Here is a 27,918-nt window from a genome sequence, read left to right on the forward strand (position 1 = left end):
TGCCTGGAGTTGGTGTTGGGAGATTCCACAGCTTTTTATTCCTCAAGTCAGGGTTTATTTTATTTTATTTTATTTTATTTTATTTTATTTTATTTTATTTTATTTCTTTTACTTTTTTTGTTTTTTTAATTTTTACTTTGCTTTTCTCTGGTTTTAATATTTCATATTATTTTATTTTTTTATATTATTTATTTTGTTTTTATTTTAATTTTCTTTATTTTTCTTTATTTTTAATATTTTGTTTTATGTTTTTATTATTCGATGTTTTATATTTTATTTTATAATTTTTATTATTTTTAAATTTATTTTATTTTATTTTTATTCTATTTTATTTTATTTTTTCTTTCCTTTCATTTTATTTTTTCTTTCCTTTTTCCAAAAGCAGCCAGTCCTTTCCAGTAGAAACCCAGGCAATACCAGCAAGGGCCCAGCTTCCCCCTGGTATTTCAGTTAATTATTAGAATAAAAATTATTTTAATTAATTTAATTATTGGTGCTACTTTATTACCGCTCCCCCTTCCCGGAACCTTCCTGCGCGGTCGCGGAGCCCACCCGACCCCTTCCGCGCCGGGGCTGCCCGCGGCGCTGCCTGATCGCCGCCGCCCATTCCTGGCGCCGCCGCCGCACCGGGAGCGAGCAGCGCCGCTCCGCGAGCCCGTCGGGAGGCGCGGGCGGAGCCGGCCCGGGAAGCGCCGGGAGCAGCGACGGGAGCGGGTGAAAGCAGCGGCGGTTGGTCAGGCGAACGGCGGGGCGCGGCGGCGGGCAGGGCCCCGCGGGGTCCTTCGGCGACGGGAGCGGAGGGAGCGGGAGCGGCGGCGGCGGCGGCGGCGCGATGAACCTGGAGCTGCTCGGTGCGGGAACCGGAACGGGAACGGGAGAGGGAACGGGAGCGGGGAGCGGGAACCGCAGCGGGAGGGGCAACGGGGAGTGGGGACGGGAACGGGAATGGGAGGGGGAATGGGAACGGGGAGCCGGAGAGGGAGGGGGAACGGGAATGGGAACGGGTACAGGAATGGGGAGAGGGAGCGGGAACGGGAGGGGGAATGGGAACCGGAGCGGGTTGGGGAGTGGGAATGGGGAACGAGAACGGGCACTGCGGGACCGGAGGCGGCGGGAATGGCAGCGGAGAGGGAATGGGGAACGGCGGGGGCGGGACGGCGGCACCACGAACCTGGAGCTGCCCGGTGCGAACGGGAACGGGAGCGGAGGAGGCGCGGCTGGGAATGGGAATGAGGAGGGAGCGGGGCTGGGCTGGAGCCGGCAGCGGCGGCAGCGGGAATGGGGGGTGGCCGGTGCCGGTACCGGCGCGGGGCGGGGGAGCCGGGCAGGCTCGGCGGGGCCGCCTCTCGCTCAGCCGCCGCTTTCCCGTTCCTCCGCAGAGTCCTTCGGCCAGAACTACCCCGAGGTAACGGCGCTGCCCCCGAACATCCCCCGGGCATCCTCCGGTGGGGGCGGCCTGAGCCGGGGCTGAGCGGGGCTGGCTGAGAATGAGCGGGGCTGAGCGGGGCTGAGCGGGGCTGAGCGGGGCTGAGCGGCTCGGACGGGGCTGGACCAGCCCTGCCCGGGGGTCTGATCGCTGCTGGCCAGGTCTGAGCGGCTCCAGCAGGGCCTGAGTGGGCTGGACTGGGTCTGGCTCACACAGACCGGGTCTCACTGAGTCTGAGCTTGTCTGGCTGGCTCTCACTGGATGTCACTGTGTCTGAGGGATCCTGGCTGGGCGCTGTCCCCATGGTGTCCCCTCACTGTCCCCACACTGCCTGTGCTGTCCCCATGCTGTCCCTGCGCTGTCTTTACCCTGTTCCCACACTGTCCTCTGCGCCGTCCCGTGCTGTCCTCACGCTGTTACCGCACTGTCCCGGCACTGTCCTAACGCTGTCCCCACACTGTCTCACGCTGTCCCCACACTGTCCCTCAATGTCCCTGTGCTGTCCCCGCACTGCCTGCACTGTCCCCACCCTGTCCCCCATGCTCTCCCCACACTGCCTGTGCTGTCCCCACGCTGTCCCCACCCTGTCTCCACTGTCCCTGCACTGTCCCCATGCTGTCCCCACCCTGTCTCCACTGTCCCTGCACTGTCCCCACACTGTCCCCACCGTGTCTCCACTGTCCCCACGCTGTTCCCCGCTGTCCACACGCTGTCCCCCGCACTGTCCCACATTCTCCCACGCTGTCCCCACCCTGTCTCCACTGTCCCCACCCTGTCTCCCCACTGTCCCTGCACTGTCCCCACACTGTCCCCCGCACTGTCCCACGCTGTCCCCACGCTGTCCCCACTGTCCCCCAGGAGGCGGACGGGACCCTGGACTGCATCAGCATGGCTCTGACGTGCACCTTCAACCGCTGGGGCACGCTGCTGGCCGTGGGCTGCAACGACGGGCGCATCGTCATCTGGGACTTCCTGACGCGCGGCATCGCCAAGATCATCAGCGCCCACATCCACCCCGTGTGCTCCCTCTGGTGAGCTGGGATCCCAAAATCCCCTAAAAACCCACATCCACCCTGTGTGCTCCCTCTGGTGAGCTGGGATCCCAAAGATTCCTAAAAACCCACATCCACCCTGTCTGCTCCCTCTGGTGAGCTGGGATCCCAAAATCCCCTAAAAACCCACATCCACCCTGTGTGCTTCCTCTGGTGAGCTGGGATCCCAAAGATTCCCAAAAACCCACATCCACCCTGTGTGCTCCCTCTGGTGAGCTGGGATCCCAAAGATTCCTAAAAACCCACATCCATCCCATGTGCTCCCTCTGGTGAGCTGGGATCCCAAAATCCCAACAATCCCAAAACCCCACATCCCAACAATCCCACATCCACCCTGTGTGCTCCCTCTGGTGAGCTGGGATCCCAAAAATCCCAACAATCCCACATCCCCAAAAACCCACATCCACCCTGTGTGCTCCCTCTGGTGAGCTGGGATCCCAGAAATTCCTAAAAACCCACATCCACCCTGTCTGCTCCCTCTGGTGAGCTGGGATCCCAAAAATTCCCAAAAACCCACATCCCCAAAAACCCACATCCACCCTGTGTGCTCCCTCTGGTGAGCTGGGATCCCAAAATCCCAACAATCCCAAAACCCCAAATCCCAGCTATCCCACATCCCAACAATCCCACATCCACCTGTGTGCTCCCTCTGGTGAGCTGGGATCCCAAAAATCCCTAAAAACCCACATCCACCTGTGTGTTCCCTCTGGTGAGCTGGGATCCCAAAATCCCAACAATCCCAAAACCCCACATCCCAGCTATCCCACATCCCCAAAAACCCACATCCATCCCGTGTGCTCCCTCTGGTGACCTGGGATCCCAAAAATCACAGAATCCCAAAAAACCCACATCTCAACAATCCCACATCCATCCTGTCTGCTCCCTCTGGTGAGCTGGGGATCCCAAAAATCACAGAATCCCAAAAAACCCACATCCCAGCAGTTGCACATCCCAGCAATCGCACATCCACCCCGTGTGCTCCCTGTGGTGAGCAGAGCCCAGGAACTGCAGGAATCTGCTGGAATCCCCATGGAATTGCCCTGGAATCCCCATGGAGTCCACAGCTCCTTTTTCTCCTGGTTGCATTTGACCCCTTTAAAGAATAACTTTATTGGGAATTCCCTGAGCTCCTTTTCCCCTGGCTGTGTTTGATTCCTGTAAAGAGCAGCTTTAATGGGAATTCCCTGGGCTCCTTTTCTCCCCTGCCCTTTAAAGAATAGCTCTGTTGGGCATTCCCTGGGCTCCTTTCTCCCCTACCCTTTAAGGAGTAACTTTATTGGGAATTCCCTGAGCTCCTTTTCCCCCTCACCTTTAAGGAATAACTTTTTTGGGGCATTCCCTGAGCTCCTGTTCCTCCTGACTGCATTTGGACCCTTTTAAGGAATAACATTTTTGGGAATTCCCTGAGCCCCTTTCACCCCATAACATTTAAGGAATAACATTTCTGTGCATTCCCTGAGCCCCTTTACCCCCTAACCTTTAAGGAATAACCTTTCTGTGCATTCCCTGAGCCCCTTTACCCCCTAACCTTCAAGGAATAACCTTTCTGTGCATTCCCTGAGCCCCTTTACCCCCTAACCTTCAAGGAATAACATTTCTGTTCATTCCCTGAGCCCCTTTACCCCCTAACCTTTAAGGAATAACATTTCTGTGCATTCCCTGAGCCCCTTTCCCCCTGCCCACCTTTAAGGAATAACATTTCTGTGCATTCCCTGAGCCCTTATCCCCCCCTGCCCTTTAAGAAATAACATTTCTGTGCATTCCCTGAGCCCCTTTACCCCCTAACCTTTAAGAAATAACATTTCTGTGCATTCCCTGAGCCCCTTTACCCCCTAACCTTTAAGGAATAACATTTCTGTGCATTCCCTGAGCCCCTTTCCCCCTGCCCACCTTTAAGGAATAACCTTTCTGTGCATTCCCTGAGCTCCTTTCCCTCCTAACCTTTAAGGAATAACCTTTCTGTGCATTCCCTGAGCCCCTTTCCCCCCTAACCTTCAAGGAATAACATTTTCTGTGCATTCTGCAGCTGGAGCCGCGATGGGCACAAGCTGGTCAGCGCCTCCACCGACAACATCGTGTCGCAGTGGGACGTGCTGTCCGGGGACTGCGACCAGAGGTTCCGCTTCCCCTCGCCCATCCTCAAGGTCCAGTACCACCCCCGGGACCAGTAAGTGCCCTGGGAGGGACTGGGATGCTCCCAGTGGGGTGGAACCACTGATTTTGGGGTTTCCTTGTGGTTTCCAAGTGGAATTGTTGGTCTAGGACCAGTAAATACCCTGGCAGGGGACTGGGGTGCTCCCAGTGGGGTGGAACCACTGATTTTGGGGTTTTCTTGTGGTTTCCAAGTGGAATTGATGGTCTGGTACTGGACTCAAGGTCCAATACCACCTCTGGGATCAGTAAGTGCCCTGGGGAGGGACTGGGGTGCTCCCAGTGGGGTAGAACCACTGATTTTGGGGTTTCCTTGTGGTTTCCAAGTGGAATTGTTGGTCTGGGACCAGTAAATACCCTGGCAGGGGACTGGGATGCTCTCAGTGGGGTGGAGATGCTGATTTTGGGGTTTCCTTGTGGTTTCCAAGTGGAATTGTTGGTCTGGGACCAGTAAATACCCTGGCAGGGGACTGGGGTGCTCCCAGTGGGGTGGAACCACTGATTTTGGGGTTTTCTTGTGGTTTCCAAGTGGAATTGATGGTCTGGTACTGGACTCAAGGTCCAATACCACCTCTGGGATCAGTAAGTGCCCTGGGGAGGGACTGGGGTGCTCCCAGTGGGGTGGAGGTGCTGATTTTGGGGTTTCCTTGTGGTTTCCAAGTGGAATTGTTGGTCTAGGACCAGTAAATACCCTGGCAGGGGACTGGGGTGCTCCCAGTGGGGTGGAACCACTGATTTTGGGGTTTCCTTGTGGTTTCCAAGTGGAATTGTTGGTCTGGGACCAGTAAGTACCCTGGCAGGGGACTGGGGTGCTCCCAGTGGGGTGGAGGTGCTGATTTTGAGATTTTCTTGTGGTTTCCAAGTGGAATTGATGGTCTGGTACTGGACTCAAGGTCCAGTACCACCCCCGGGACCAGTAAGTGCCCTGGGGAGGGACTGGGATGCTCCCAGTGGGGTGGAACTGCTGATTTTGGGGTTTTCTTGTGATTTCCAAGTGGCATTGTTGGGTCTGGGAGGTTGTGTTGGGGTTGGGTTTTTGGGAGGGTTGGGATGGGAGGGAGCTCTTGGGAATGTGTCCTTGGGTTTAATATTCCTGCACAAACTCAGAGATGGAGAAGAAATTAAAGTAGAGCTGAACTTCACATCATTTTGCTGTCTAAGTGCTAAAGATAAGACAGCAAAAGTAGGAATATCCTGAGTTCCTTGATCCAGCTCAATACTTTTTTTGCTGGAAATCCTTTTCCAAGATCTCCTGAATTTCGCAATCCAACTCAATGCTTTTTTAACTGGAAATCCTTAATTTTACAAGATATTCCTCAATCCACCTCCATGCCTTTTTAGCTCTAACCATGGAAACCCTTCCCAAGATCTCCTGAATTCCTTGATCCAACTCAATGTTTTTAAGCTCAATGTTTTTTAGCTTTAGCCACGGAAACCCTTCCCAAAATCTGAATTCCTCGATCCAGCTTGATGTTTTTTTGCTCTAAACATGGAAACCCTTCCCAAGATAATCTGAATTTCTCAATGCTTTACTGTGCTTTACTATGCTTTTTTTGCTGGAAATCCCTTCCCAAAATATTCCTTGATCTAGCTCAATGTTTTTTAGCTCTAACCATGGAAACCCTACCCAGGACCTGAATTCCTTGATCCAGCTCAATGTTTTTTTGCTTTAAACATGGAAACCCTTCCCAAGATCCCCTCAATTCCTTCATCCAGCTCAGTGCTTTTTTTGCTGGAAATCCTTCTCCATGATATCCTGAATTCCTTGATCAAGCTCGATGCTCTTTTTGCTCTAAACATGAAAACCCTTTTCTGACATCTCCCAAATTCCAAGATATTCCTTGATCCAGCTTGATGCTTTTTAGCTCTACCCATGGAATCCCTTCCCGAGATCTGAATTCCTCCATCCATCTCGGTGGTATTTTTGCTGGGAATCCTTTTCCAAGATATTACTTGATCCACCTCCATTCTTTTTTTGCTCTAACCATGGAAACCCTTCCCAAGATCTCCTGAATTCCTTGATCCAACTCAATAGTTTTTTTGTTCTAAACACGGGCATCCTTGGGAAACCCTTCCCAAGATCTCTCAAATTCCTCAATCCAGCTCAATTGTTGTTAGCTCTAGCCATGGAAACTCTTCCCAAGATCTCCTGAATTTCTCAATCCATCGCGATGCTTGTTTTGCTGGAAATCCTTTTCCAAAATATTCCTCGATCCATCTCGATGTTTTTTAGCTCTAACCATAGAAACCCTTCCCAAGACCTCCTGTATTCCTCGATCCAACTCAATGTTTTTTAGCTCTAACCTTCCCAAGACCTCCTGTATTCCTCGATCCAGCTCGATGTTTTTTTGCTCTGACCATGGAAACCCTACCCAAAATCTCCAGAATTCCTTGATCCAATTCAATGCTTTTTAGCTCTAACCATGGAAACCCTTCCCAAGATCTGAATTCCTTGATCCAGCTTGATGTTTTTTTGCTTTAACCATGGAAACCCTTCCCAAGATCTGAATTCCTTGATCCAACTGGATGTTTTTTTGCTTTAACCGTGGAAACCCTTCCCAAGATCTGAATTCCTCAGTCCAGCTTGATGTTTTTTTGCTGTAACCGTGGAAACCCTTCCCAAGATTTGAATTCCTTGATCCAGCTCAATGCTTTTTAGCTCTAGCCATGGAAACCCTTCCCAAGATTTGAATTCCTTGATCCAGATCAATGCTTTTTAGTTCTAGCCATGGAATACCTTCCCAAGATCTGAATTCCTCAATCTAACTAAATGGTTTTAGCTCTAGCCATGGAATACCTTCCCAAGATCTGAATTCCTCAATCTAACTCAATGGTTTTTAGCTCTAACCATGGAATACCTTCCCAAGATCTGAAATTCTCAATCCAACTCAATGCTTTTTAGCTCTAGCCATGGCAACCCTTCCCAACATCTCCTGAACTCCTCGATCCAGCTGGATGTTTTTTGTCTCTAACCATGGCAGCCCCTCCCAGAGGAGGCAGGAATTCCCACCTTGTGCTGCTCTTTCAGGAACAGGGTGCTGGTGTGCCCCATGAAGTCGGCCCCGGTGATGCTCACCCTGTCTGACTCCAAGCACGTGGTGCTGCCCGTGGACGACGACTCCGACCTCAACGTGGTGGCCTCGTTCGACCGCCGCGGGGAGTACATCTACACTGGCAATGCCAAGGGCAAGGTCAGCCCCTGCCCGGCCCCTGGGCACCCCTGGCTGCCCCCAGGGCAGGGCCAGGCTGGGCAGCAGCGGGAATTCCCCCTGGGAATGGGGGGGGTCAGGGTTTGGGGGGCCCAGGGGGGTTCGGGGTGCGCGTCTCTGGGGGTGGCGCTGAGTGCCCAGGGTGGGGATTGGGCATCTTGAGGGGTGAGGGGGACAGGGAGGGGTTTGGGGAGCATTGAGGGGCACAGGGAGGGGTTTGGGGAGCATTGAGGGGCATGGAGAGGGGTTTGGGGAGCAGTGAGGGGCACAGGGAGGGATTTGGGGCACAGGAATGGGTTTGGGGAGCAGTGCGGGGCACAGGGAGGGATTTGGGGAGCATTGAGGGGCACAGGGAGGGATTTGGGGCACAGGAATGGGTTTGGGGAGCAGTGAGGGGCATGGAGAGGGGTTTGGGGAGCAGGAATGGGTTTGGGGAGCAGTCAGGGGCACAGGGAGGGGTTTGGGGAGCAGAGACAGTCACAGGTTTAGGTTTGGGAACAGAGATGGATTTGGAGAACTGGTGAGGGGCACAGGGATGGGTTTGAGGAGCAGGTGAGGGGCACGGGGAGAGATTTGGGGCACAGGGATGAGTTTGGGGAGCAGGAGTGGGTTTGGGGAACAGTGAGGACCACAGGTTTGGGTTGGGGAGCAGAGACAGTCACAGGTTTGGGTTGGGGAGCCAGAATGGATTTGGAGAACAGGTGAGGGGCACAGGAATGGATTTGGAGAACAGGAATAGATTTGAGGAAAGGTGAGGGGTACAGGGATGGATTTGGGGAGCAGTGAGGAGCACAGGGAGAGATTTGGGGAGCAGGAATGGATTTGGGGCACAGGGATGAGTTTGAGGAGCAGGAATAGATTTGGGGAACAGGTGAGGCCACAGGGATGGGTTTGGGGAGTAGGGACAGACACAGGGATGGGTTTGAGGAACAGGAACGGGTGCAGAGATGGCTGCAGGGTTTGGGGAACAGGTGAGGGATTGCTTGAGGAGTTTTCCAACCTCAGGCATTCTGGGATCTTTGTCTGACTTTGGTTCTGACACATTTTTGGGATGTTTCCCTGGCGTTTCTGTCTCAGCAGCTCCTGCAGCGTCCCCGGGTGGGCTCCCAGGGTTCTGTTGCAGGTGAAGCCACTGATTGTTCTCTGTCTGCTCAATCTTCAGATCTTGGTCTTAAAAACAGACACTCAGGATCTTGTTGCTTCCTTCAGAGTGACCACAGGGACCAGCAACACCACGGCCATTAAATCCATCGAGTTCGCCCGCAAAGGGAGGTGAGCGCCCTGGGGGGATCCCAAAACTGCAGAGAGCTCCTCAAACCCCCGCAGCTCTCCCACATGATGGGATTTGATTGATTGATTGATTGATGATTGATTGGTTCTTCATTGATTTGTCCCTGTTTTGGTGCAGCTGTTTCCTGATCAACACGGCCGACCGCATCATCCGCGTGTACGACGGGCGGGAGATCCTGACCTGCGGCCGCGACGGGGAACCCGAGCCCATGCAGAAACTGCAGGACCTGGTCAACAGGTGGGGACAGCCTGGGGACAGCTGGGGACAGCCTGGGGGCAGGGCAGGGCATGGAGACAGCCTGGTGACAGCCTGGGGACAGGGCAGGGCATGGGGACAGCTGGGGACAGGGCAGGGCATGGGGACAGAGCTGGGGCATGGACATGGCGAGCCTGAGCCCATGCAGAAACTGCAGGACCTGGTCAACAGCTGGGGACAGCTGGGGACAGGGCAGGGCATGGGGACAGCTGGGGACAGGACAGAGCATGGGGACAGCCTGGTGACAGGGCAGGGCATGGGGACAGCATGGGGACAGGACAGGGGCATGGGGACAGGGCAGGGCACGGGGACAGCATGGGGACGGCAAGCCTGAGCCCATGCAGAAACTGCAGGACCTGGTCAACAGGTGGGGACAGCTGGGGACAGGACAGGGCATGGGGACAGCCTGGGGACAGGACAGAGCATGGGGACAGCCTGGGGACAGGGCAGGGCCTGGGGACTGCCTGGGGACAGGGCAGGGCATGGGGACAGGGCAGGGGATGGGGACAGCATGGGGACAGCCTGGGGACAGGACAGGGCATGGAGACAGCCTGGTGACAGCCTGGGGACAGGGCAGGGCATGGGGACTGCCTGGGGACAGGACAGGGCATGGGGACAGAGCTGGGGCATGGACATGGCGAGCCCGAGCCCATGCAGAAACTGCAGGACCTGGTCAACAGGTGGGGACAGCTGGGGACAGCTGGGGACAGGGCAGGGCATGGGGACAGCATGGTGACAGCCTGGGGAGAGGACAGGGCATGGGGACAGCATGGTGACAGGGCAGGGCATGGTGACAGGGCAGGGCATGGGGACAGCCTGGGGACAGGACAGAGCATGGGGACAGCCTGGTGACAGCCTGGGGACAGGGCAGGGCATGGGGACAGCATGGGGACAGGACAGGGCATGGGGACAGCCTGGGGACACCTGGGGACAGGACAGGGCATGGGGACAGCCTGGTGACAGCCTGGGGACAGGGCTGGGGCATGGGGACAGGGCAGGGCATGGGGACAGCATGGGGACGGCAAGCCTGAGCCCATGCAGAAACTGCAGGACCTGGTCAACAGGTGGGGACAGCTGGGGACAGCTGGGGACAGGGCAGGGCATGGGGACAGCATGGTGACAGCCTGGGGAGAGGACAGGGCATGGGGACAGCATGGTGACAGGGCAGGGCATGGGGACAGGGCTGGGGCATGGGGACAGCATGGTGACAGCCTGGGGAGAGGACAGGGCATGGGGACAGCATGGTGACAGGGCAGGGCATGGTGACAGGGCAGGGCATGGGGACAGCCTGGGGACAGGACAGAGCATGGGGACAGCCTGGTGACAGCCTGGGGACAGGGCAGGGCATGGGGACAGCATGGGGACAGGACAGGGCATGGGGACAGCCTGGGGACACCTGGGGACAGGACAGGGCATGGGGACAGCCTGGTGACAGCCTGGGGACAGGGCTGGGGCATGGGGACAGGGCAGGGCATGGGGACAGCATGGGGACGGCAAGCCTGAGCCCATGCAGAAACTGCAGGACCTGGTCAACAGGTGGGGACAGCTGGGGACAGCTGGGGACAGGGCAGGGCATGGGGACAGCATGGTGACAGCCTGGGGAGAGGACAGGGCATGGGAACAGCATGGTGACAGGGCAGGGCATGGGGACAGGGCTGGGGCATGGGGACAGCCTGGGGACAGGGCAGGGCCTGGTAACAGCCTGGGGACAGGACAGGGCATGGGGACAGGGCAGGGCATGGGGACAGCTGGGGACAGGGCAGGGATATGGGGACAGTGAGCCCGAGCCCATGCAGAAACTGCAGGACCTGGTCAACAGGTGGGGACAGCTGGGGACAGGTGGGGACAGGACAGGGCTGGGGACAGGTGAGGGGCATGGGGGAGGGGTTTGGGGAAGAATCTGAAAAATAAAAAAGCTAAAACTTAAAATATAAAGCTTAAATATAAATAATAATTTAAAAAAATATATACACTTAAATATGAAAGAAGCACGGCATCTGAAAAACATAAAAGATAGAACCTAAAACATAAAGCTTAAATATAAATAACAAAAAAAAAAAAAAAATAGAAAATTAAATATAAAAGCAGCCCAGAATCTGAAAAATAGAAAAGCTAAAACCTGACCCATCCCACCCTGTTTTCCTGGCTGCAGGACCCCCTGGAAGAAGTGCTGCTTCTTCAGGGGACAGATACAAAAACATAAATAATAATATTAATAATAATAATAATAAAAAAACCACCCGTAAATATAAAAGCAGCCCAGAATCTGAAAAATATAAAAACTAAAACCTGAGCCATGGCACCCTGTTTTCCTGGCTGCAGGACCCCCTGGAAGAAGTGCTGCTTCTCGGGGGACGGATACAAAAACATAAATAATAATAATAATAATAATAATAATAATAATAATAATAATAATAATAATAATAATAATAATAATAATAAAACACCTTTAAATACAAAAGCAGCCCAGAATATGAAAAATATAAAATCTAAAACCTGACCCATCCCACCCTGTTTCCTGGCTGCAGGACCCCCTGGAAGAAGTGCTGCTTCTCAGGGGACGGATATAAAAATATAAATAATAATAATAATAATAATAATAATAATAATAATAAAACCACGCTTAAATACAAAATCTGAAAAATATAAAAGCTAAAACCTGAGCCATGGCACCCTGTTTCCTGGCTGCAGGACCCCCTGGAAGAAGTGCTGCTTCTCGGGGGACGGATATAAAAATATAAATAATAATAATAATAATAATAATAATAATAATAATAATAATAATAATAATAATAATAATAATAATAAAACCACGCTTAAATACAAAATCTGAAAAATATAAAAGCTAAAACCTGACCCATCCCACCCTGTTTCCTGGCTGCAGGACCCCCTGGAAGAAGTGCTGCTTCTCAGGGGACGGATATAAAAATATAAATAATAATAATAATAATAATAATAATAATAATAATAATAATAATAATAATAATAATAATAATAAAACCACGCTTAAATACAAAATCTGAAAAATATAAAAGCTAAAACCTGAGCCATGGCACCCTGTTTCCTGGCTGCAGGACCCCCTGGAAGAAGTGCTGCTTCTCGGGGGACGGATATAAAAATATAAATAATAATAATAATAATAATAATAAAACCACGCTTAAATACAAAATCTGAAAAATATAAAAGCTAAAACCTGACCCATCCCACCCTGTTTCCTGGCTGCAGGACCCCCTGGAAGAAGTGCTGCTTCTCGGGGGACGGTGAGTACATCGTGGCGGGCTCGGCGCGGCAGCACGCGCTCTACATCTGGGAGAAGAGCATCGGCAACCTGGTGAAGATCCTGCATGGGACCCGCGGAGAGCTGCTCCTGGACGTGGCAGTGAGCGCCCCCCCAGCCCCTGGAGGTCCCTGGGGTGTGGGAATGCAGCTGGCACAGTCCCTCGTGTTTGCTAATTCAGGGGTTTTTTTTGGTCTCCTCGTTGATTGCAGTGGCACCCGGTGCGGCCGATCATCGCCTCCATCTCCAGCGGGGTGGTTTCCATCTGGGCTCAGAACCAAGTGGTGAGTGAGGCTTTGGGCTCGTTCCCTTGGGAATAGGGTCTGGAATGTGAAATTTTGGCTGTTCCATCCCTGGGAGTGTCCCAGGCCAGATAAGAGCAACCTGGAATAGGGAAAAGTGTGGAGCTGATGATCCCTTCCAACCCAAACCAGTCCAGGATTTCATGGGCTCAGAACCAAGTGCTGAGTGAGGGTTTGGGGTCATCCCTTGGGCACAGGGTCTGGAAGGGCCTTGTCCAGGGAAATTTTGGCTGTTCCATCCTTGGAAGTGTCCCAGACAATTTTTAGCAATCTGGGATAGGGAGAAGTGTGGAGCTGGTGATCCCTTCCAAGCCAAAGCATTCCAGGATTTAATGGTTCAGAACCAAGTGGTGAGTCAGGGTTTGGGGTCATTCCCTTGGGAATAGGGTCTGGAAGGGGCTTGTCCAGGGAAATTTTGGCTCTTCCATCCCTGAAAGTGTCCCAGGCCAGATTGGAGCAACCTGGAATAGGGAGAAGTGTGGAGCTGGTGATCCCTTCCAAGCCAAATCATTCCAGGATTTCATGGGCTCAGAACCAAGTAATGAATCAGGGTTTGGGGTCGTTCCCTTGGGAATAGGGTCTGGAATAGGGAAATCTTGGCTCTTCCATCCTTGGAAGTGTCCCAGGAAATTTGGAGCCACCTGGGATAGGGGGAAGTGTGGAGATTCCAACCCAAACCAGTCCAGGATTTCATGGGCTCAGAACCAAGTAATGAATCAGGGTTTGGGGTCGTTCCCTTGGGAATAGGGTCTGGAATAGGGAAATTTTGGCTCTTCCATCCTTGGAAGTGTCCTAGGCCAGGTTGGAGCAACCTGGGATAGGGGGAAGTGTGGAGCTGGTGATCCCTTCCAACCCAAACCAGTCCAGGATTTAATGGTTCAGAACCAAGTGGTGAGTCAGGGTTTGGGAATAGGGTCTGGAAGGGGTTTTTCCAGGGAAATTTTGGCTGTTCCATCCCTGAAAGTGTCCCAGGCCAGGTTGGAGCAACCTGGAATAGGGAGAAATGTGAAGCTTCCAATCCAAACCAGTCCAGGATTCTCTGTTGGTTTGGGTGGGATTTTGGGAATAAATCCTTCCCTGGGAGGGGCTGGGATGGAATTCCCAGAGGGTCTGTGGCTGCTCCATCCCTGGGAGTGTCCCAGGCCAGGTTGGACAATGGATAAAATGGAAAAAATGGATAAAAAGGCACCCTGGGATAGTGGGAAGTTTCCCTGCCCAAGGGATGGGATGGGATTTAAGCTCCCTTCCCACCCAAACCCACCTGGAATTCTATAATTCCATAATCCTCCCTGGACTCAGTTTTTTCTCTGTTGAAATCCTTGAAAAATTCCTATTCCATCACATTTTTTGGGCTCTCCTTCATTTTAATTTGGGATTTCAAGCTCAAAACTCCATCTTAGCTTTGGGTTCATCCTTAAACTCCATCCCAGGGACATTTCCTGTGGAATTGTTCCCTCCTTTAATTCCAGGAGTGATCCAGGTGAATGTTGATTCCTTTATTTTTTAATGCTTTTATGGGATTTTCCTTGATTTTTTTAATGCTTTTATGGAATTTTCCTCAATTTTTAATGCTTTTATTGTATTTCAACAAGATTGCAGATCCAAAAAATAATTCAAGCTGGAAAAACGCTCCCAGATCCCCAATTCCAGCCATTCCCAACTTTCTCCTTCACCCATCTATATTTTAAACCCCTCCGGGATTTAATTCCTCAAAATTCCAGGAATCCAATGCTGTTTGTTTATATTAAAACTGCTTTTTTTATTATTTTTTCAGGAAAACTGGAGTGCTTTTGCCCCTGATTTCAAGGAGCTGGATGAAAATGTGGAATATGAGGAGAGGGAATCAGAATTTGATATTGAGGACGAGGATAAGAGCGAGCCAGAGCAGACAGGTGCTGCCCCAAAAATTCCCCTAAAAGTTCTCAAAAAATTCCACAAAAAATTCTCAAAAATTCCCAAAAATTTCCCCCAAAATTCCTCAAAAAATTCCCAACAAATTCCCCTAAAAGTTCTCAAAAAATTCCCAAAAATTCCCAGGGAATTCCCAACCTCCCTGGCCACATGGTGGTGCTCAAAATCCAGGAGAAAAAAAAATTAAAATCCTGGAATATGAAAAATAATTGGAATGAGAATTATTCCTCATTAATGCTTCCTATAAAAGCACTTTCCATAATATAATTAATTGGATTTTTACAATATTTTAATATTAATTATTTTAGGGTTTTTTCTGCTACGAAAGGAAATATTTTAGATTTGTTTTTTGCTTTAATAGGAAATATTTAAGTTTGTTTTCTGCTTTAATATGAATAATTTTAAGCTTGTTTTTTATTATAATAGGAAATATCTTAGATTTGTTTTTTGCTTTAATAGGAAATATTTAAGTTTGTTTTGTGCTTTAATGTGAATTATTTTAGGCTTGTTTTGTGCCATAGTAAGAAATATTTCAGTGGGGTTTTTTTAGGTTTTTTTTCTGCTGTGACAGGAAATTCTCCAGGTTATTTTCTGCTGTCCCAGGTGTTTTTCCTGTCTTTAATTCCCATTTTCCCTGGTCCCAGGTGCAGATGCTGCAGAGGATGAGGAGGTGGATGTGACCAGCGTGGATCCCATCGCCGCCTTCTGCAGCAGGTGCCAGGCCCTGGAGAAACACCCTGACCCTGAAACTCGTTAATGGGCCCTAATTAACCTCCACAGAATGTTCCCTTTATACACCACAACGTTCCCTTTAAACATTCCTGCTGCAAACCCAAAATTCCCATTCCAAACCCCAAAATTCTCATCCTAAACCTCACGATTCCCATCCCAAACCCCATCCCAAACCCCAAAATTCCTGCTCCAAACCCCAAAATTCCCATTCCCAAACGCCAAATTCCCATCCCACACCCCATTCCAAACCGCATTCCAAACCCCAACATTCCCATTCCAAACCCCAAAATTCCTGTCCCAAACCACCCCAAACCCCATCCCAAACCTCAAAATTCCTGTTCCAAACCCTCCCACCCGCATTCCAAACTCCATTCCAAACCCCAAAATTCCCGTCCCAAACACCCAATACAAGCCCCATTCCAAACCCCAAAATTCCCATTCCAAACTGCAAACCTCATCCCAATCTCCATCTCAAAACCCCAAAACTCCTGTCCCAAATCCCAAAATTCCCACCCGAAACCCCAAAATTCCCATCCCAAATGCCATTACAAGCCCCATCCCAATCCCCAAAATTCCCACCCCAAACCCCAAAATTCCCATGCCAAACCCCAAAATTCCTATTCCAAACCCCAAAATTCCCATTCCAAACTGCAAACCTCATCCCAATCTCCATCTCAAAACCCCAAAACCCCTGTTCCAAATCCCAAAATTCCCACCCGAAACCCCAAAATTCCCATCCCAAATGCCATTACAAGCCCCATCCCAATCCCCAAAATTCCCACCCCAAACCCCAAAATTCCTATTCCAAACCCCAAAATTCCCATTCCAAACTGCAAACCTCATCCCAATCTCCATCTCAAAACCCCAAAACTCCTGTTCCAAATCCCAAAATTCCCACCCAAAACCCCAAAATTCCCATCCCAAATGCCGTTACAAGCCCCATCCCAAACCCCGAAATTCCCACCCCAAACCCCAAAATTCCCATGCCAAACCCCAAAATCCTATTCCAAACCCCAAAATTCCCATTCCAAACTGCAAACCTCATCCCAATCTCCATCTCAAAACCCCAAAACCCCTGTTCCAAATCCCAAAATTCCCACCCGAAACCCCAAAATTCCCATCCCAAATGCCATTACAAGCCCCATCCCAATCCCCAAAATTCCCACCCCAAACCCCAAAATTCCTATTCCAAACCCCAAAATTCCCATTCCAAACTGCAAACCTCATCCCAATCTCCATCTCAAAACCCCAAAACTCCTGTTCCAAATCCCAAAATTCCCACCCAAAACCCCAAAATTCCCATCCCAAATGCCGTTACAAGCCCCATCCCAAACCCCGAAATTCCCATCCCAAACCCCAAAATTGCCATCCCAAACCCAAAATTCCCATTCCAAACCCCACCTTCCCCATTCCAAAACACCCTTACAAACCCCAAAACTCCCATCCCAAACCCCAAAATTCCCATCTCAAACCCCACCATCCTCACCCCAAACTGTCTCAAAATTCCTGTTCCAAACCCCAAAATCCCCGTCCCAAACACCATTACAAGCCCCATCCCAAACCCCAAAATTCCCATTCCAAACCCCAAACCCCAAAATTGCCATCCCAAACCCCAAAACTCCCATCCCAAACCCAAAATTCCCATTCCAAACCCCAAAATTGCCATCCCAAACCCAAAACTCCCATTCCAAACCCCCACCCCAAACCCCACCTTCCCCATTCCAAAACACCCTTACAAACCCCAAAACTCCCACCCCAAACCCCAAAATTCCCATTCCAAACCCCAAACCCCAAAATGGCCATCCCAAACCCCAAAATTGCCATCCCAAACCCAAAATTCCCATCCCAAACCCCCACCCCAAACCCCAAAATTGCCATCCCAAACCCCAAAATTGCCATCCCAAACCCAAAACTCCCATTCCAAACCCCACCTTCCCCATTCCAAAACACCCTTACAAACCCCAAAACTCCCACCCCAAACCCCAAAACTCCCACCCCAGCCCCACTGTCCGTGTGTCCCGCAGCGACGAGGAGCTGGAGGACGCGCGGGCGCTGCTGTACCTGCCCATCGCCCCCGAGGTGGAGGACCCCGAGGAGAACCCGTACGGGCCCCCGCCCGAGGCCGTGCCCGGGGCGCTGCCCGACGACGCCCTGGGCCCCGACAAGAAGCGGCCCGGCTCCTCAGACGGGCCCCAGAACCCCAAGAAAAAACCCAAAACCACCAACATCGAGCTGCAGGGAGTCCCCAATGACGGTGGGTGGGAGGGCGGAGGGGGGTTTGGGGTGTTGGGGGGTTGATCCTGAGGGGTTTGGGGTGTTGGGGGGTTGATCCTGGGGGGTTGGGGGGTTGATCCTGAGGGGTTTGGGGTGTTGGGGGGTTGATCCTGGGGGGTTGGGGGGTTGATCCTGAGGGGTTTGGGGTGTTGGGAGGGGTCTGATCCTGAGGGGTTTGGGGTGATTGGGATCTGATCCCGAGGGGTTTGGGGTTTTGGGAGGGGTCTGATACCAAGGGGTGTTGGGAGGGGTCTGATCCTGAGGGGTTTGGGGTGTTGGGGGGTTGATCCTGGGGGGTTTGGGGTGTTGGGGGGTTGATCCTGGGGGGTTTGGGGTGATTGGGATCTGATCTCGAGGGGTTTTGGGAGGGGTCTGATACCAAGGGGTGTTGGGAGGGATCTGATCCTGAGGGGTTTGGGGTGTTGGGATCTGACCCTGAGGGGTTTGGGGTGATTGGGATCTGATCTCGAGGGGTTTGGGGTGATTGGGATCTGATCCTGAGGGGTTTGGGGTGTTGGGGGGTTGATCCTGAGGGGTTTGGGGTGATTGAGATCTGATCCTGAGGGGTTTGGGGTGATTGGGATCTGATCCTGAGGGGTTTGGGGTGTTGGGAGAGGTCTGATCCCGAGGGGTTTGGGGTTTTGGAGGGATCTGATCCCAGTGGTTTTATGGCATTGAGAGGGATCCAGTCCCAAGGGTTTTGGGGTGTTGGAAGGGATCCGACTCCAAGATTCCAAGGATTTTGGGAGGGATCTGATCCAGGATTTTAGGGCATTAGGAGGAAACTGATTCCAAGAGTTTGGGGGTGTTGGGAAGTAACAGATCCCAAGGGTTTTGGGGCATTTGGTGGGATCTGATCCTGAGCCTTTTGGGGTGTTGGGAAGGAACTGATCCCAAGGGGCTTGGGTTGTTGAGAGGGATCTGATCCTGAGGAGTTTGGGAGGGATTTGATGCCAAGGGTTTCAGTGTTTTAGGGCATTGGGAGGGATCTGATCCAGGATTTCAGGGTTTTAGGGCATTGATAGGGATCCAATCCCAGTGGTTTTGGGGTGTTGGGAAGGATCTGATCAAGGATTTCAGGGTCTTAGGGCATTTGGAGGGAACTGATCCCGAGGGGTTTGGGTTGTTGGGAGAGATCTGATCCCAAGGGGTTTGGAGCATTTGGCAGGATCTGATCCCAATGGTTTTGGGGTGTTGGGAGAGATCTGGTCAGGATTTCAGGGCTTTAGGGTATTGGTAGGGATCCAATCCCAAGGGTTTTGGGGTGTTGGGAATGATCTGACCCAGGATTTCAGGGTTTTAGGGCATTTGGAGGGAACTGATCCCAAGGGTTTGGGGTGTTGGGAGGGATCGGATCCCAAGGTTTTTAGGTTATTGGGAGGCATCTGATCTAGGATTTCACAGTTTTGGGGTGTTAGGAGGGATCTGATCCTGAGGGGTTTGGGGCATTTGGAGAGATCTGGTGAGGATTTCAGGGTTTTAGGGTATTGGTAGGGATCCAGTCCCAGGGGTTTTGGGGTGTTAGGAGGGATCTGATCCTGAGCCTTTTGGGGTGTTGGGAAGGATCTGATCTCAAGGGCATTTAGAGAGATCTGATCAGGATTTCAGGGTTTTAGGGTATTGGTAGGGATCCAGTCCCAAGGGTTTTGGGGTGTTGGGAGGGATCGGATCCCAAGGTTTTTAGGCTATTGGGAGGCATCTGATCTAGGATTTCACAGTTTTGGGGCATTAGGAGGGATCTGATGAGGATTTTAGGGTTTTAGGGTATTGGTAGGGATCCAATCCCAAGGGTTTTGGAGCATTTGGTGGGATCAGATCCTGAGCCTTATGGGGTGTTGGGAGGGTTCCAATCCCAAGAATTTTGGCCATTGGGAGGATCTGATCAGGATTTCAGGCATTTGGGGTTTTGGGAGAGATCTGATCCCAACATTTCAGGGTTTCAACTCACCCCAAACCCCCAATTTCCCCCCAATTTCCCCTCCCAGAGGTGCACCCGCTGCTGGGCGTGAAGGGCGACGGTAAATCCAAGAAGAAGCAGGCGGGCAGGCCCAAAGGATCAAAAGGTAAAGACAAAGATTCTCCATTTAAACCGAAACTCTACAAAGGGGACAGAGGTGCTTTACCTCTGGAAGGAGCAGCCAAGGGTAAAGTGCAGGCGGAGCTGGGCCAGCCCCTGACAGGTAAGGACAAGTGTCACCTCCCTGGTGGCTTTGCTTTGTCACCCCTCATCCTTAGAGCTCCCCAAATTCCTCCCTCCCTGCTCAGCTGCTGGCAAGGAGAGGCAAAATTGGGTTTTTTGGGGGGGTTTTGGATTAGAAATTGGAATAAAATCGAGTTCTGCGCGTGGGAAAATGGTGGGGGAGGTGATTTCTGTGTGCTGGACGTTTGTGGTGTTGAGGTGGCCCTGAATTCAAATTATTTTGATTGGTTTAATTGCTTTAATTTTTCCCCTCAGATCCTGCAGAAGTCAGGAAATATTTTAGTTGATATTAGTAAATCCTTCAGGAAAATGAAGGATTCAGCAGTTTTGTGGTGTTGAGGTGGTCCTAAATTGAAATTATTTTAATTGGTTTAATTCTTTCCCTCAGCTCCTGCAGAAATCACAAAATATTTTGGGGAAAAAAACAAAGGATTCTGCAGTTTTGTGGTGTTGAGCTGTTCCTAAATTAAATTTTTTTTCATTGGTTTAATTCCTTCCCTCAGCTCCTGCAGAAATCAGGAAATACTTTGAGGGGAAAATGAAGGATTCCACAGTTTTGTGGTGGTCCTAAATTCAAATTATTTTAATTGGTTTAATTCCTTCCCTCTGCTTCTGCAGAAATCAGGAAATATTTTGGGGCAAAAATGAAGGATTCCACAGTTTTGTGGTGTTGAACTGTTCCTAAATTCAAATTATTTTAATTGGTGTAATTATTTCAATTCCTTCCCTCAGCTCCTGCAGAAATCACAAAATATTTCGGGGGGAAAATGAAGGATTCCACAGTGTTTTGGTGCTGAGATGTTCCTAAATTAAAATTATTTTAATCCCTTCAATTCCTTCCCTCAGCTCCTGTAGAAATTATAAAATACCTGGATTTTAGTTGATTTTTGGGAGAAAAAGGAGCATCAAAAATAATTTACTGAAAAAAACCCGTGGGGTAAAATCCAGGAGCTGCATTTCCTATTCCCAGCTGTGCTGCAGCCCTTGAATTCCACTTTAATTCCAGTTTAAACTCCAGTGGCTGTACAGAGGGAGAAATTTGGGATTTTTGCAGGAGAAATTTGGGATTTTCCTCCTTCACAATTGCTGCAAATAGGCAAAAATTCAGATTTTCTCCTTTTTTTTTCTGCAATATTTTGCTGCTTCCAGAGCAGGACACCTCTGTTGAGACCCTGAGTCTCAAACATTTCCCATTCTCCAATTTCCTTCTTTTTTTTTGAAATTTCCTCCCTTTTTTGGGGGAAATTTCCTCCTTTTTTGGGGGGGAAAAAGCTCCTCCAGGCCCAGCACAGAGAACACAATTTTGGCTGCAATGATGATTTTTTAAAAAATATTTTAATCCAGAACTCAACCTTGGGACACAACCCAGCTTCAAAAATGGATTTGATGGATCAAAATTCTGCATTTCCTTGATTCCAGCAGCTGCTGCCATGGATTTTAGGAATTCAGGAATTATTTTAATTCCTTTAATTTCCAGGAGTGATTTTTCCCTTTTTTCCCTCCCCTTCCTGCTCAGCTCTTTGGTGTTGCTTGTCCTGATTTTTGTTATTTCCAGGAATGGGAATTTTGGGTGGGAAAACCTTGGGAATGTTCTCTGGGAATGTTTCCACCTGGAAAAATCCAGGATTGGAGCATCCTGGGGTTGGGTTTGGGTGGGATTTGTCTCTTTTTGGGGGGAAATTTTGGGGGATTTTCCAAGATTTTTGGGGGTTTTCAAGGATGGCACCTGGATCCTCACAGGGCTGGCTTGGAGATGATTAATTTCATGTTAATTATTGCTTTCATTAGTTATCACTGTTAATTAATATCATTAACAACAGAAATGAGAAGGGATCATGGCCTGGGAGGTGAAAATTGGGATTTCCAAGGAGAATTCCAATCCTTGGCTTTCAAACAGTGCAGGATCCTTGGATTTTCCATCTTGGAGGGGCTGCTCACAAAAAAACAGCTTTAATTTTTAATTAACATTAGCATTTCCCATTTCCCCCTGCATTTCCCATTTCCCCCTACATTTCCCATTTTTTCCTACATTTCCCATTTTTCCCTGCATTTCCCATTTTCCCTTCATTTCCCATTCTTTTCCCTACATTTTCTTTTTTTTTTAATACATTCCCCATTTTTTCCGTACATTTCCCTTTTTTTTCTACATTTCCCATTTTTCCCTACATTTCCCATTTTCCCCCTGCATTTCCCATTTCTCTTCTACATTTCCTATTTTCCCCTACATTTCCCATTTTCCCTTAATTTCCCATTCTTTTCCCTGCATTTCCCTTTTTTCTACATTTCCCATTTTTTATCTACATTTCCCATTTTCCCCCTGCATTTCCCTTTTTTTCCCTGTATTTCCCATTTTCCTCTACATTTCCCATTTATTTCCTACATTTCCCATTTTTCCCCTCCATTTCCCATAATTTTTTCCACATTTCCCATTTCCCCCTGCTTTTCCCATTTTTTCCCCTACATTTCCCATTTTTTTTCTACATTTCCCTCCATTTCCCCTGCATTTCCCATTTTTTAATACATTTCCCATTTTTTATACCTTTCTCATTTTCCCCTCCATTTCCCATTTTTTTTCCCTCCGTTTCCCCCTGCATTTCCCATTTTTTATACATTTCCCATTTTTTATACATTTCCCATTTTTTCCCTCCATTTCCCCTGCATTTCCCATTTTTTAATACATTTCCCATTTTTTTTATACCTTTCTCATTTTCCCCTCCATTTCCCATTTTTTTTCCCTCCATTTCCCCTTGCATTTCCCATTTTTTTTATACATTTCCCATTTTTTTTATACATTTCCCTTTTTTTTATACATTTCCCTTTTTTTATACATTTCCCATTTTTTCCCTCCGTTTCCCCCTGCATTTCCCATTTTTTAATACATTTCCCATTTTTTATACATTTCCCATTTTTTATACCTTTCTCATTTTTTATACATTTCCCATTTTTTTCCCTCCATTTCCCCCTGCATTTCCCATTTTTTTAATACATTTCCCATTTTTTAATACATTTCCCATTTTTTATACATTTCCCATTTTTTCCCTCCGTTTCCCCCTGCATTTCTCATTTTTTATACATTTCCCATTTTTTCCCTCCATTTCCCCCTGCATTTCCCATTTTTTAATACATTTCCCATTTTTTTATACCTTTCTCATTTTTTATACATTTCCCATTTTTTCCCTCCGTTTCCCCCTGCATTTCCCATTTTTTTATACATTTCCCATTTCCCCCTCCGTTCCCCATTTTTTTCCCTCCATTTCCCCTGCATTTCCCATTTCTTCCCTGCATTTCCCATTTTCCACTGCATTCCCCATAATTTTTTCCACATTTCCCATTCCCCCCTGCATTTCCCATTTTTTATACATTTCCCATTTTTTCCCTCCATTTCCCCTTGCATTTCCCATTTTTTATACATTTCCCATTTTTTTATACATTTCCCATTTTCCCCTTGCATTTCCCATTTTTTTATACATTTCCTATTTTCCCCTCCATTTCCCATTTTTTCTCTCCATTTTCCCCTCCATTTCCCTTCTTTTCCCCTCCATTTTCCCCTCCATTTTCCCCTCCGTTTCCCCCTGCATTTCCCATTTTTTTTAATACATTTCCCATTTTTTTATACCTTTCTCATTTTTTATACATTTCCCATTTTTTCCCTCCATTTCCCCTTGCATTTCCCATTTTTTATACATTTCCCATTTTTTAATACATTTCCCATTTTCCCCTTGCATTTCCCATTTTTTTATACATTTCCTATTTTCCCCTCCATTTCCCTTTTTTTCTCTCCATTTCCCCCTCCATTTCCCATTTTTTTCCCTCCGTTTCCCCCTGCATTTCCCATTTTTTTAATACATTTCCCATTTTTTTATACCTTTCTCATTTTTTATACATTTCCCATTTTTTCCCTCCATTTTCCCCTCCATTTCCCATTTTTTCCCTCCGTTTCCCCCTGCATTTCCCATTTTTTATACATTTCCCATTTTTTTATACATTTCCCATTTCCCCCTCCGTTTCCCATTTTTTTCCCTCCGTTTCCCCCTGCATTTCCCATTTTTTATACATTTCCCATTTTTTTATGCATTTCCCATTTCCCCCTCCGTTTCCCATTTTTTTCCCTCCGTTTCCCCCTGCATTTCCCATTTTTTTTAATACATTTCCCATTTTTTTATACCTTTCTCATTTTTTATACATTTCCCATTTTTTCCCTCCATTTTCCCCTCCATTTCCCATTTTTTCCCTCCGTTTCCCCCTGCATTTCCCATTTTTTATACATTTCCCATTTTTTTATACATTTCCCATTTCCCCCTCCGTTTCCCATTTTTTTCCCTCCGTTTCCCCCTGCATTTCCCATTTTTTTTAATACATTTCCCATTTTTTTATACCTTTCTCATTTCCCCCTCCATTTCCCATTTTTTCCCCTCCATTTCCCCCTGCATTTCCCATTTTTCCCTGCTCCTCCTGGGGCTCTCTGTGTTCCTGGGGGCCTCTCCGTGGCGCTGCACGCTCACGTCTCCATCTCTGCTCTCTTCAGCAGGTGGTGCAATCTCAGAGTTGCTATGAAGACTCTCCCCTCCCTCCCTGTCTCCTTTTCCTCCCTTGGCTCCCCAGTGGTGGAAAGTGCTGGAATTCCCAGGCAGGACTGGCACAGACTGAATTCCAAGGATTTCAGGGAGTGATTTGGGGCAGGAATGACTCTGCAAGAGGGAGCAGCTCCATCCATGGATCAGGCTGGGACCGAGCTCCAGCCTGGGATTTTTGGGGACAAATCCCTGTCCCAAAGTGACCTGAGCCCCTTCCCTGCCACTCCAGAGCCTCTCCACCTTTTATCTCCCAAAATCTCTCAGCATTCCTGGACGGAAGAACAGCCCAGAGTGTGAGTTTGGATTCCTGACTGTCTCCTGCCTCCTTTTCCAGCTGGGAATTCCCAACTCTCTGAGCCTGGCTTTTCCCAGGGCACAGCTGCTGATCCCAGCCCAGATTTTCAGGAATTTGCAATTCCTGAGGCCCAGAGTGTGAGTTTGGATTCCTGACTGTCTCCTGCCTCCTTTTCCAGCTGGGAATTCCCAACTCTCTGAGCCTGGCTTTTCCCAGGGCACAGCTGCTGATCCCAGCCCAGATTTTCAGGAATTTGCAATTCCTGAGGCCCCTCTGGAATCTGCCTTGGTTTTGTGTTTGTTTTTCCCATTCTGCCAGTGGCAGAAGGAGCAGCTTTAGATAAAAAAAGTCATTTTCCAATGTGTTTTTTTTTTTTCCCAGCCTGTGATTCCCAAAGCTCTGCTGGAGTTTCTTCCTGTCCTTTCCAATGGTTTTGTTCTTTCTCTTCCCTGGGAATTTCTCCTCCAGGAATATCCAGGCTCCTCCTTGATAAACAAAAAACTATTTTTTTTGTCAGAACTGAAGAAGAACTTTTCCAAAGGGTTTCTGTTTTCCCATTTCTGGGTTAAAACAGAATCTGGGAGATCATTCCCAACTTTTATTCCTTCAGGAATTCCTGTAGGAATGGGAATGGCATTTCCCTGTCCAGCACTCACAGCCTGGCTCTTATCCCACAGCAACATCCTGATCAAAGGAAATTTCATTCCTAAATACCTTTTTTTCCCTCCAGACTTTGGAGTTTCATTGCTCTCAGTGTTCCCCCAGGTGGAATTATTGGGATTATCAGGAGCTATTTAAATTTCCTGCAGACATGAAAAGCAGGAAGGGAGCTGGAAAATGACAGATTTGCAGCCAGAACTGTGCAGGTGTAAAAATGAGGAGAAAGAAAACATTTGGAAATCAGAGGCTTTGAAATTTTTCAAAACTTGATGTTTTCATTCCCACCTTTGGGAGACATTTGGGGAAATTTATGACCACGAGTGTAAAATTCCTTTTTTTTTTTTTTTTTTTTTTTGTTCTTTTTGCTTGTGGGGTGACTCTGCTGTGCCAAACCCACCCTGGCTGCTTGGCCTGACCCCCAAATTAAAAAAGCCCAGGCCAAGGTTCTGCAGGTTGGGTTAAAGCATTGAATGCCCCCAAACTCAGCTTCCCCTCTGTACAGTGTAAATGCCTTTGTTTATTCCCACCCTTCTTTTATTTCCTGCTTTATTCCCATCTTTATTTTATTTCCATCCTTCTTTTATTTCCTGGTTTATTCCTATCCTTATTTTATTTCCCAGTTTGTTTCCATCCTTATTTTCTGTCCTGATTATTTCCCGTCTTTATTTTATTTCCTGTTTGTTCTCATTTTTTTCCCTGGTTATTCCCATCCTTATTTTATTTTATTTCCTGCCTTATTCCCATCTCTGTTTTATTTCTCACTTTGTTCCCATCTTTATTTTATTTCCTGCTTTATTCCCATCCTTATTTTATTTCCTGCTGTATTCCCATCCTTATCTTCTTTCCTGGTTTATTCCCACCCTTATTTTATTTCCTGCTTTGTTCCCATCCTTATTTTATTGTATTTCCTGCTTTTTTTCCCATCCTTGTTTTATTTCCTGGTTATTCCCATCCTTATTTTATTTTATTTTATTTTATTTCCTGATTTATTCCCACCCTTATTTTATTCCCTGGTTTTGTACAATATTGGAGCAGCTCCTACAGCGGTGGTGGTTCTGTGTTTGTAAATAAAGAGGTACCTTCCATTTCCTAAAATCCACGGGTAAATCTTGGCTTTTCCATGGAATAGTTGGGGGTTCCTGTCATGCTGGAATTTGGGAATCTTTCAAACACGCTGTGTTTGGGGGTTTTAGGGTATTTTTTGTTGGTTTTAGTGAAGGGAGAGGAGTAAAACCAAACCCTGAGTGCTCAGGGAATGGAATTCCTGACCAGGGAATGTCCCAGGCCAGGTTGGACGAGGTTTGGAGCATCCTGGGATGGTGGAATGGGTGGGGTTTGAGGTCCCTTCCCACCCAAAGCAGTCTGGAATTCCCAGATCCCTGAGTACAGAGGGGAGGGGAGGGCAGCTCCAGGGGGGATTGGGGGTGGAAAATCCTCCTGGAGCTTTGGGAATTCCTCAGTTCAGTTTGAGGAGTGTGAGGAAAGGAAATAGATCCAGATGTTCATCACAAGCAGAGGAACTCAGCAAACCCAAATCCCTGTGGGAATCCAGGGATGCCCATCAGGACACTCTGATTATGGGATGCCTTTTCCATAAAACTGTGGTCAGAAGCTATGGAGAACATGATTCCATAGAACTGGGGGGAGTTCCTCCATCCAAAAACCCGGATTTTCCAGGGAAGAACACTTCAGCAGTGCATTATTTGTTTCCATAGAACTTGGGGAGTTCCTCCATCCAAAAACCTGGATTTTCCAGGGAAGAACACTTCAGCAGTGCATGTTTTTTTTTGGGATGCTTGAGCACCTCATGATCCCACCTGATTCTCCTCTCCGAACGTTTTCCTGGGATGGCAGCGTGAGAATGATTCTTGTGGATCAATCAGTGAAGGTTTGGGGTCAGATCCCTCAGGAATGAGGGCTCTGAGAGCTCTCCCAACTCCTGTGGCTCCTTCCAAGGCTGGGAATTTCATCCAGAACCTCACCCAGAGCATCTGGGGCCCTCAGGATTTGCTGGACCTTCCTGAGGGTTCTTCCTTGGAATGTTTGGGGCTGTTGTGCCCCGTCTGTGACATCAGAGCTGCTCCCATGGGAACAGCTCCAGGGCCTGGTGTGGACACGGAGTGACCAGAGCCCACCAGGCTCAGACCACCCTGGATTTCCATGGATCAGCCCCAGGAGAGGTTGGAATGTTGGGGTTGGATTTGGGGAGTGCTCCACACTGGGATATGTTTGTATAAGTGAGGTTTGGACAGGGCCTCCGTGAGGAATTGGGATTTTGGGATTTCCTCCATTATTTGGGAGATTCCAGC

General features: G+C 48.7%; 1 protein-coding gene across 3 annotated transcripts; it reads left to right on the plus strand.

Moving 5' to 3' along the window:
• Nucleotides 1–803: 803 nt before the first annotated feature.
• On the plus strand, nt 804–26,704 carry RBBP5 (RB binding protein 5, histone lysine methyltransferase complex subunit). 3 transcript variants are annotated; one of them, XM_058819370.1, is made up of 14 exons: nt 804–851; nt 1,380–1,405; nt 2,285–2,457; nt 4,505–4,645; nt 7,658–7,820; nt 9,001–9,110; nt 9,247–9,366; nt 12,610–12,763; nt 12,874–12,945; nt 14,738–14,855; nt 15,519–15,588; nt 17,631–17,860; nt 19,866–20,060; nt 24,606–26,704. In XM_058819370.1, exons 1-14 carry the CDS (start codon nt 833–835, stop codon nt 24,632–24,634), a joined length of 1,620 nt encoding a protein of 539 aa, XP_058675353.1. In that variant the 5' UTR covers nt 804–832; the 3' UTR covers nt 24,635–26,704. The 3 variants fall into 3 exon arrangements, with proteins under 3 accessions (XP_058675353.1, XP_058675354.1, XP_058675352.1); XM_058819371.1 differs by having other exon boundaries at nt 19,866–19,943; XM_058819369.1 differs by lacking the exons at nt 804–851; nt 1,380–1,405; nt 2,285–2,457; nt 4,505–4,645 and having other exon boundaries at nt 7,664–7,820; nt 24,609–26,704.
• Nucleotides 26,705–27,918: the final 1,214 nt, after the last annotated feature.

This window comes from Ammospiza caudacuta, chromosome 24 (assembly GCF_027887145.1).
Source record: "Ammospiza caudacuta isolate bAmmCau1 chromosome 24, bAmmCau1.pri, whole genome shotgun sequence".
NCBI lineage: Eukaryota > Metazoa > Chordata > Aves > Passeriformes > Passerellidae > Ammospiza > Ammospiza caudacuta.